General features: G+C 24.6%; 1 protein-coding gene across 1 annotated transcript; it reads right to left on the bottom strand.

The window, feature by feature from the left end:
• Positions 1 to 9321: 9321 nt before the first annotated feature.
• On the bottom strand, positions 9322 to 10293 carry LOC105109072 (flavonol sulfotransferase-like). Its single transcript, XM_011003663.1, has one exon. The coding sequence runs from the start codon at positions 10291 to 10293 to the stop codon at positions 9322 to 9324; it is 972 nt and encodes a 323-aa protein (XP_011001965.1).
• Between the last annotated feature and the right edge of the window lie 1720 nt (positions 10294 to 12013).

Here is a 12013-nt window from a genome sequence, read left to right as displayed (position 1 = left end):
AATATAGTGGGAAAGTAAAACAAAAAAAAATAAATCATATTATGGGATTTTTGTTTTGTAATTATCCCTTAAATAAATATGTTCAAACTTAGTCAAACAAGAATCACGAGTTAAAACATATACTATTTTCCTATCATTTTATTTAATATTCTAAGTTTTCTTTTTTCTTTATAATAATGTTTTAAAATACGGTGTCACCATAATTTTTTCAATTGTCAATAGCATGTTTCGCCCCTCCAGTCCCTCACGAAGCGAGGAACACGAGAGCATGCGAATGTGAAGATGGTAATTCCAAGTGACATTATATTAGCATCACAAAACAAACAAAAAAAAAGATAAGATTTTTTTTAATCTTAGAAATAATCAAGTTTTCCACAAAAACTAATAAATATATAACTTCGATGAAATTATTCGATAAGGTATTCGATAAGGTTGAAATAATAATAATTTTTATTAATATAGATATTAATTTGTATATAACTCAACTAATTCTACAGGCTTTAAAGTTAATAATTATATAAATTTCTAGTGGCTCCAAAATTTATAAAACTCAAACTAATAATTTATATAAAAAAAATAAATTTAAAACCTAATTAATCGAGCTAAATAACATGTTAGAGAATAATATAAATCATATTATAGAATCTTATATAATAGCTTAAGCTATTGGATTGAGATGATTTTTTGACATAATATAAGAGCTTTGATGACTAAGTGGTCATGAGTTCGAATCTCATAATTTCTATTTATTTGATAAAAATAAAACACAAAGTAATGTTAGTCTGTGCAACTTTCAAGCCTAAAAAACTTTCACTTGAAAAGGTGTGTTAGAAAATAATATAAATCATATCATAAGATCTTATATAACAATTTAAATTATTGAATTAAGATAGTTATTTAACATAATAATTCCTTGTATAAATAATAGCTATAAGGATCAAATCATAGGAAATTATGTGAAGGTGGAGATTCATTACTAATATTAAGTCATAAGATAAAGGGCGAATGTGAAGATGGTAATTCCAAGTGACATTATATTAGCATCACAAAACAAACAAAAAAAAAGATAAGATTTTTTTTAATCTTAGAAATAATCAAGTTTTCCACAAAAACTAATATATATATAACTTCGATGAAATTATTCGATAAGGTTGAAATAATAATAATTTTTATTAATATAGATATTAATTTGTATATAACTCAACTAATTCTACAGGCTTTAAAGTTAACGATTATATAAATTTCTAGTGGCTCCAAAATTTATAAAACTCAAACTAATAATTTATATAAAAAAATAAATTTAAAACCTAATTAATCGAGCTAAATAACATGTTAGAGAATAATATAAATCATATTATAGAATCTTATATAATAGCTTAAGCTATTGGATTGAGATGATTTTTTGACATAATATAAGAGCTTTGATGACTAAGTGGTCATGAGTTCGAATCTCATAATTTCTATTTATTTGATAAAAATAAAACACAAAGTAATGTTAGTCTGTGCAACTTTCAAGCCTAAAAAACTTTCATTTGAAGAGGTGTGTTAGAAAATAATATAAATCATATCATGAGACCTTATATAATAGTTTAAATTATTGAATTAAGATAGTTATTTAACATAATAATTCCTTGTATAAATAATAGCTATAAGGATCAAATCATAGGAAATTATGTCATGTGAAGTTGGAGATTCAGTACTAATATTAAGTAATAAGATAAAGAGTATGAATAATTCACTATTTACCCACACTTAATAGACTGTGGATTATAACATTATAATAGTAATTTATAGTGTATTTTTGTTGTTGTTTTTTTATTTTTTTCATTTTTTTTCTCCAACTTCCCCCCTTTTTTTATTTTTTTCCAAAATTACTTTTTTTTTCCAACTTTTCCTTTTTTTTGTTTAATTTTTTTAAATTATCTTTGTCAATTTTACTTTTTTAATATTGAGCTGATTAAAATTTTAGCTTTGTGATTTTTTTTTAATATTAAGCTGATTGAGAATTTAGTTTTGTATTTTAAAAAAATATTATTGATTGCTACAGTGTTTTTCTGCATGATTTTTTAATATTGAGTTGGTTAAAAATTATAATTATAATATGTGAAAAAAGTATTTAACTTTTTTTGTAAATTATTGTGAAATGCCATGGTGCTTTTTCCCACATGGTTTTTTACCAGTATTTTTTTTGTTTTTTTGTTATATTTTTTAAAAAATTATCTTTGTTGAATTTATTTTTTTAATATGAAGCTGGTTAGAATTTAACTTTGTAATAAATCTTAATCATGTGGGAAAAACATTATAGCTTTCCTCACAGAACACTATAGATTATTAAAGTATCTCTCAACATCAGTTATTTAACATAATAATTCCTTGTATAAATAATAGCTTTTTCCAAAATTATCTTCTTTATTATTTTTTTTAATATTGAGCTGGTTAGCTATAAGGATCAAATCATAGGAAATTATGTCATGTGAAGTTGGAGATTCAGTACTAATATTAAGTAATAAGATAAAGAGTATGAATAATTCACTATTTACCCACACTTAATAGACTGTGGATTATAACATTATAATAGTAATTTATAGTGTATTTTTGTTGTTGTTTTTTTATTTTTTTCATTTTTTTTCTCCAACTTCCCCCCTTTTTTATTTTTTTCCAAAATTACTTTTTTTTTCCAACTTTTCCTTTTTTTTGTTTAATTTTTTTAAATTATCTTTGTCAATTTTACTTTTTTAATATTGAGCTGATTAAAATTTTAGCTTTGTGATTTTTTTTTAATATTAAGCTGATTGAGAATTTAGTTTTGTATTTTAAAAAAATATTATTGATTGCTACAGTGTTTTTCTGCATGATTTTTTAATATTGAGTTGGTTAAAAATTATAATTATAATATGTGAAAAAAGTATTTAACTTTTTTTGTAAATTATTGTGAAATGCCATGGTGCTTTTTCCCACATGGTTTTTTACCAGTATTTTTTGTGTTTTTTTGTTATATTTTTTTAAAAATTATCTTTGTTGAATTTATTTTTTTAATATGAAGCTGGTTAGAATTTAACTTTGTAATAAATCTTAATCATGTGGGAAAAACATTATAGCTTTCCTCACAGAACACTATAGATTATTAAAGTATCTCTCAACATTGTTTTTTTTCTTATGATTTTTTCAAAATTATCTTTGTTATTTTTTTTTAATATTGAGCTGGTTAAGAATTACAATTACAAGTTATTACAAATAAAGTCAAATCATGTGAGGAAGCGCTGTATCTTTCACCACAAAACATTGTTAATTACTATAGTGTTTCCATCATAACATTTTTCCCTTTTTTTGTTATATTTTTTCTAAAATTATCTCTATCGATTTTTTTTTATTTTAATATTGAGCTTATTGAGAATTTAATTTTGTAATTTTTTATTTTTTTCCAAAATTACTTTTTTTTTCCAACTTTTCCTTTTTTTTGTTTAATTTTTTTAAATTATCTTTGTCAATTTTACTTTTTTAATATTGAGCTGATTAAAATTTTAGCTTTGTGATTTTTTTTTAATATTAAGCTGATTGAGAATTTAGTTTTGTATTTTAAAAAAATATTATTGATTGCTACAGTGTTTTTCTGCATGATTTTTTAATATTGAGTTGGTTAAAAATTATAATTATAATATGTGAAAAAAGTATTTAACTTTTTTTGTAAATTATTGTGAAATGCCATGGTGCTTTTTCCCACATGGTTTTTTACCAGTATTTTTTGTGTTTTTTTGTTATATTTTTTTAAAAATTATCTTTGTTGAATTTATTTTTTTAATATGAAGCTGGTTAGAATTTAACTTTGTAATAAATCTTAATCATGTGGGAAAAACATTATAGCTTTCCTCACAGAACACTATAGATTATTAAAGTATCTCTCAACATCGTTTTTTTTCTTATGATTTTTTCAAAATTATCTTTGTTATTTTTTTTTAATATTGAGCTGGTTAAGAATTACAATTACAAGTTATTACAAATAAAGTCAAATCATGCGGGGAAGCGTTGTATCTTTCACCACAAAACATTGTTAATTACTATAGTGTTTCCATCATAACATTTTTCCCTTTTTTTGTTATATTTTTTCTAAAATTATCTCTATCAATTTTATTTTTTTAATATTGAGCTTATTGAGAATTTAATTTTGTAATTTTGTTCTTTAAAACACTGTGAATTATTGCAGTGTTTTTCCATATGATTTTTTCTAAAATTATCTTTATTGATTTTTTTAAAATATTGAGTTAGTTAAGAATTATAATTACAATAAAGTTAAATCATATAAAGAAAATATTGTAGTTTTTTTAATATTGAGCTGATTAAAATTTTAGCTTTGTGATTTTTTTTTAATATTAAGCTGATTGAGAATTTAGTTTTGTATTTTAAAAAAATATTATTGATTGCTACAGTGTTTTTCTGCATGATTTTTTAATATTGAGTTGGTTAAAAATTATAATTATAATATGTGAAAAAAGTATTTAACTTTTTTTGTAAATTATTGTGAAATGCCATGGTGCTTTTTCCCACATGGTTTTTTACCAGTATTTTTTGTGTTTTTTTGTTATATTTTTTTAAAAATTATCTTTGTTGAATTTATTTTTTTAATATGAAGCTGGTTAGAATTTAACTTTGTAATAAATCTTAATCATGTGGGAAAAACATTATAGCTTTCCTCACAGAACACTATAGATTATTAAAGTATCTCTCAACATTGTTTTTTTTCTTATGATTTTTTCAAAATTATCTTTGTTATTTTTTTTTAATATTGAGCTGGTTAAGAATTACAATTACAAGTTATTACAAATAAAGTCAAATCATGCGGGGAAGCGTTGTATCTTTCACCACAAAACATTGTTAATTACTATAGTGTTTCCATCATAACATTTTTCCCTTTTTTTGTTATATTTTTTCTAAAATTATCTCTATCAATTTTATTTTTTTAATATTGAGCTTATTGAGAATTTAATTTTGTAATTTTGTTCTTTAAAACACTGTGAATTATTGCAGTGTTTTTCCATATGATTTTTTCTAAAATTATCTTTATTGATTTTTTTAAAATATTGAGTTAGTTAAGAATTATAATTACAATAAAGTTAAATCATATAAAGAAAATATTGTAGTTTTTCTCATAAAACACTGTGAATTGCTACAATATTTGTCTAAATGGTTTTTTTATGATTTTTTCTTTGTCGATTTTATTGGAAAAAAGCACTTAGGTTTTCTCACAAAACATTATCAATTGCTACAATATTTTTCCTCATGATTTTGTTTCCTTCCAAAATTATCTTTGTTTATTTTTTTTAATATTAAGTTGATAGAGAATTTAGCTTTGTAATTTTTTTTTCTTTTTATTAACATAAAAGTTAAATCATGCGGTGAAAATACTGTATCTTTCTTTACAAAACATTGTGGATTGCTACAAATCATTTTGTTCAGTCTTTAAGTTTTTTATCACCACCATAACTTTTTTCTGTTATGAATTATTGGCACTATCATACCTCTAAGTTTTATTACTTATCTAGCATTAGTTCACAATTATAACACTATCGTGTATATTTATTTTATAAGTTCATGAAAACACACAAACATGGCATCTTGTAATATTATATAAATGGTATTGTAGCTTGTTAGCAAAAAGCTTTTATTTTAATGTAAGAGCTCCAAGCTTAATACTTAAAAAGCATTCTTTTAATTTTTCTTTTTATCAAGTGACACATTATAGGTTGATATAAAAATCAAAAGTCTAAATTAGTAGTTAAAACATTATATATTCAGTCTAAAGATCATTTGAAAGTATGATTGAAGTTATATTTTGAAGTATTTTTTATTTGAAAATATACTATAATAATATTTTTTTAAATTTATTTTTTATATCATCATATTAAAACGATCTAATAATAATAATACTAATAATAATTTTAAGAAAAAAATTTAAATTTTTTTAAAAAGTATTTAGATTGCATTATTAAATACTAATTTAACCCTGCTTATACTAAGTCTTGCAAAGTTATAGTTGTAAAAAATTGTTGATAATATATGCGATTAAAATGTTTGTATGTTATTATATACTCAAGAAATTAATTTTAAAACTTGCAGATTTTTTTACTTTCAAATGGTTTAAAAAGTGATTTTATTTTTTAAAGTCTTATCAAATATTCTATACAATAATTTATAGAGAAAGAGTTATAAAAAAAAAAACAAAAACAAAAACTTCATGTTATTCAAGTTTTACATGTTAATTCAGATATTCATATTAATTTTTTTTAAAATAAAATCCCTTGTTTACTAAATTAATAGTTAGTCTATGATCCGTGATCCTTGATTATTGACATTCGCTTTTCTCAATAGCTTTGACCATTTCTAAGTTCTATTATATATATAAGATATGATGTTTTTATTGTGCAGTGACTCATTAAACAATACTCATTTTAATAATATTTTTTTAATTTATATTTTAATATTTTCTAATTTTATTATTTAATATTTGAGTTATTAAATATTAAACTTCATGATTTGTTATGATTTACTTTCTATGAGATAATTCTAATCTTATAACTTGTATCATGGGTTTGATGAGTTAATTTGGTTAACTTGAGTGTTTTTTTTAATTTTAATTTTTATAATTTAATCTTTCAATATTGTGTTGATTATGATTAGATTTCATGATTTATTTTCATTTGATTTCTATAAGGTTATCCTAATCTTAAAACGCAGGTTTTGTGAATTAATATATGTAAACTGAGATTGTTTTGTTGTATCTTTTTGTAGATTGATTTCTTTTTTTAATTTTATCATTTAATAAAGAATTGATTAAAAATTGAGTTTTATAATTTATTTTGATTTTTTTCTATGAGATTGTTGTTATTCTAAAATTAAGGCAACATATACATATAAGAGGGGATGAATTACATATGCGAGGTAAAACTATAAATTAATTTTTTTTGCATAATAACATGCAATTCTAAACACTTAACCAAATGATGAAAAAATAAATAATATAAATGTAATAATTAAAGTATGATATATTAGAGAGATTGCACCAAGATTTATGAAGGTTTGACAAAGCACCTACTTCTTTCCTTGAACTTTTATTCAAGAGTTTTATTATTATACATTGGTCTTGTTAGTAGGTGAGACCAAATTGTTACAAGATTTTTTTACTGGTACAAGATCTAACCCTATCCTTTTACAAGCTTATAATCAAACAGTTATCCCTAATTATTTTACGAGTTATAGATAATAAAACTTTTCATCAATACTTGTTGAAGGACAAGTATTAAATTACTTACAATTTTATCTCAAGTAGACTTTTTATAGTATTTAGAGTGTTATTTATATTTTTCACGATATATTTTTTTTTAGTAAAATTAATTAGAATAAAAATTAAGTTCTTTAGAATAATTTTTTCAATTCAGACATAACCTTATTTTTTGATAAATACAAGTAAAATAAGGGTGTTATATGTTATTTTTTAAAGCAAGTATGCTTAGATTTTTACCTTAAAAGATTAGATTTAGAAAATAAACTAGTTATTAGACATAATTTTATGTATATTCATTGACAAAATCAATTAAATAATTTTATAATTAATTAAATTATTTTTAAAGAACTTCCAAGAGTTTCTATAATTTTTTTAAAAATAAACTAACTATTTAAAAAACAGTTAGACCAATTTGATAAATAGTTATAGTGTTTATTAAAATAGTTGGACTGTTTGACTACAGTCTTGTTGTGTTGTCTATATTTTATTTTATTTTTTGATATGCTTTTTTCTTGATTTTATTTAATGTTTTTGGGCTTGATTAGATTGTATAGTTATTATAAGATATTCCAAACAAATCATGCTATATGACAAAACCATATTACAAAGTTTTAATAATCAAATTCAAAAACCGTATGTTTACAAGTTTTTGTTATTGACCTTTAGAAACCCTTTGCGTGCTTATTTAATGACTTCTTAAATGATATAAACATGTTCAACTCATTACAAAGGTGTGTCCATGCACCCCTGAATAAAAAACAAACATTTTTTTTCAACAAAGCCATGGACATCAGTCCACCATTACAGGGCAGCAAACGGAGTCTACACGGCAAGAGTTTTTGACTTTTATGTTCGGAAAGGGAGGTTAAGTATCTGACTAGCACGTTTAAAACCACGGAAAGTTATTAAGCTGACAAGGAAGGACATGGTGTGTAGCTCTATGGACTACAAATATTTGGTGAAAAAGACAGTGTTAAATGGTGGATTAATTAATATACAAAACTCTTAATTTATTATCTGAGGAACCCTTAACTTCTTTTTATTGATTTTAGGTGCGGAGCCACCAGTTTTCCTTTCCAAAAAAAAAAAAAAAGTCAAAAATTTCTGCCATATATATATATATATATATATTTCATGGAGAAATTTCTGTTTTTCTTTTCTATTTTTTCATTTCAATGGGCGGTTCCTTCTCATAAAATAGGCAAAAACAGTATAAATGCTCGTTGAATTTTCGATGATAAAGATCCCCTTTAATTTCTTTTTAATAAAAAAAAGTTTGCGAGGTGGAGGTTTCGCCATTACTCCGGGAAAATCAACGCTAACGGCAGTGGCAGGAGAAATTTTATGTAATTTATTTTTTATAGAAATGCTAAAAAAATGAACCATTTCATTATTGAATGGCAGGGACAAGCAGGTCCCACCAATCCATCTCGATAGTGAAAATTGAGGCTCAGAGTCCCCAAGCCATATATGGTAAAAGAGAGAGGAAAAAAAAAAAACTTATAGTTTCAAATGAAAAACAAAATATGAATTAAGGTTTTTATTATGAATTATAACCTTTAAAAACATTTTGGAATAAACATTAATTGACAGATAGCAATTTAATTGCATTCCATTAATTATGAACAGCAATAGTGATGAGAAGTTATTATTATTATTGTTTGTGATAACTAAATTCTCTTTACAGGAGTAAAATAAAACAGCAGAAGCACACGATATTATTTCAAAATAATTATAAAGCATACACCAGGGATTTCTTTATTCTGAAACATGATGCGCCAGAGATGATTCCATAGCACTACAGTCTCACACACGGTTACATAGCGTTAATATTACAGCTTAAAAAACTAACTAATTCAATGGAACAACGAAGGTAGATTCTGCAACACATGCAGTAATTCAATGGTATCCTGATTTATTACTAATTATATAGAACTCGACGATAATCGAGTCACAGAAGTGAACCTGCACGTACCGTTTATTCAAGCAGAAATTAAGCAAAAGAGGCTCAACAGTAATTGAGTCTCCGGTTTCATGTACGGACATCAGACCAAGCCGGAGCCACTGAACTTCTCTTCCATAATTTGGTTGAATTTTACTTCCTTGCCATCTGTCAGATAGTTTTTCCAGTCACCTGCTTTACCTTTCCTGAAAAAGGATTTGTTCTCGAAAGTAGGGAGGTCAGGAAGGTAGTATTTTCCATTCTGGTTCACCTCCAAACGGCTCAGATTCTCGAAACTACACGTGCTCACAATTTTTTCTGGAGCTCCTTGTTGCTCTTCCTCGATGGAAAAGGGGTGGCCCATGAACTTGGCCATTCTCTTTACATGGAACGGCCCATCAGTCTTCAAATCTTCATACTTGACGAAGAGAACTTTATCCGGGAATTCCAAGCTTGCTTTCCAGAACCCTAGAACATGGTCCCAGTATGGTCCGAAAGGATAGATCCCTTTACAATATTGCTCTAATGCCTCTTCCAGAGGGAAGGATTCAGAGCCGATGCCACTCACTTGCTGATCAAAATTCCAGTGAGAAATTAGGACATCCTTGGGATCCCTGCATATGTAGATGATCTTACAGCTTGAGTCTATTATGGATCTTGGCAGGGAACTGTAAGGAATATGTGTTGCCACAAATGGGGTTTCTAGGTTTCTGTTGTTTGAGTCTTGGGCAAGTTCAATCTCCAAAAAGGGCACGATCTCATGAGGCAGTTTTTTGAGCAAAGGGTTTGTGGAATCATTGACCTGATTTCGTGACACGATGGAGAAGGCCAGTGCCTTGAGCCAAGCTGTGCCACTTTTTGGAGAGCTGCACAACACAATATCAGTTGGCTGGGGAGTGAAGGACTCCTGAGCTGAAATTACATTCTGTACCAACGACGGACCATACCAAAAGCCTTGATACTCGTAAAGTTTTCCAACTGGTTTCCAGCCATCATCTTGACGAAGATTTGAGATTATCTTTTCATATTTGTTCGTGGTTTTTGGAGATTCACTGATTTTTGAAGCATCAGACATTTTGGAAGGGGATAAAGAGAGAGATGAGTGAAAATGTAAATAATTCTTCTGTAATTGTTGCGTTTGTGAAGCTAACCATGCAGGGCCCTTGTATAGTAATTAACTAATATCAGTTGGCCAGAGGATTGATAGGTGACAGACAAAGATGTTGCAATGTGAAAACATTTATTGGTGGATTTATGTGCCCACCCATTCCCCATATTGTTTTTCTTGTTCATGGTATGCATTCTGTGCCTAATTTACAGAGTGCTGGCCAATATTTATGAAAAAATAATAATAATAAATTCAGTAGACAGGTGAATCACATCCTGATAAAAAATCAATGATTGATATTTGGTCGTCCACAGGAGTATCATTTTGTTTGATCCTTGCCTTTGAAACTAATAAACTAATAATCAACTTGCTCATAAAGATATAGTAAATAATAAACTAATAATTAACTATAAGTAATTATATTTTTTTATAAATTATAATATTTATAAATTATTAAGAAATTAATAATAAGATTTATTATATTTTTTGCATGTCCTTAGAAATTAAGAGTAGATGTAAATTATTCTAATATATGACCCACCAGTATTATATAAAATTATAAATAAATAAATGTTCCTTCCCTTTATGAGATTATTTAGAGAAGTACAGTTATTGTTACTTTTTTATAAAACATTTATTGGAAAATATATTAAAATAATTTTTTTTTATTTTTTAAAATAATTTTTAACATCAACATATTAAAATAATCTAAAAATATTAATAAAATATTAATTTAAAATAAAAAATAAAAAAATTAATTTTTTCAATTTTTTTTTAAATGTAAGAACAAATAGAACAATAGTAAATTGTAATTAAGATCCTCCTTCTCTTAATAAGTTTTGGTTTTTGATAGATGATATAAAATTACTTTTTAAGATTTCACTATACAGCTTAATTTTTCAATTATAAAAAATATTTAATATAATATCATAGTTTTAATAAAAAAATATTATTGATTTTAAATCTAACCATCAATCAAAAACTAACTTTTATAATTTATTTTAATTTATTTTTATAAATTAATAATTTTACCTAAATTTACCCATAGTGTTTCAATATATTTTCCTTTCCGTGTTTATATATAAAATACTTATATTAAATATATATATATATATATTAGTTAAATTATATTTTTACTAGTCATTCAAATTATTTTTTAATTTATTAAGATAATTAAATTATATCATATTAATTTTTATATGATTAAAAAAATTTATTAAAAAAATATTAATAATAAATAAGTATTTTTTATATTAAAAAAATTGATCTTATCTATAATATATTACGGACAAAAAAAAATATATATTATTAACTATTGGCACGTAGCTCATCTTCGCCCTCTTACTGATCATAAACAAACAAAAAGTCGTCATGATGCATAAAACTCAATTTTGCAAGGGCTTTTTTTTTTTTTTTTTTCGTCTTCATTTTTAACAAAGCTTTTCAAGGGGTGGGCTGGTCATGACAAGGGAAAAAATGGTGCTGGGAGGGTTGGATATAATTAAGATATATATATATATAAACTAAAATAGAAAGAAAAAACACTAGCTTTTTTATATATTTTTATTCATCACCATAGTGTAATGATTTCTTTTTCATAAGAAAAATTACTTGTTTTTGCACTCCAAATATTTTTATATATACAATACATTGATCATTATAGCTTTATTTTGAACTATTTTATCTC

The sequence above is a fragment of the Populus euphratica genome, unplaced genomic scaffold (assembly GCF_000495115.2).
Source record: "Populus euphratica unplaced genomic scaffold, PopEup_1.0 scaffold439.1, whole genome shotgun sequence".
Classification (NCBI taxonomy): domain Eukaryota; kingdom Viridiplantae; phylum Streptophyta; class Magnoliopsida; order Malpighiales; family Salicaceae; genus Populus; species Populus euphratica.
Note: the sequence above shows the minus strand (reverse complement) of the source record. Positions and strands in the feature narration are given on the sequence as shown.

Excerpts from the sequence above, each read along its gene's own strand:
- LOC105109072 (XM_011003663.1), bottom strand. The coding sequence starts at position 10,293 with ATGTCTGATGCTTCAAAAATCAGTGAATCTCCAAAAACCACGAACAAA.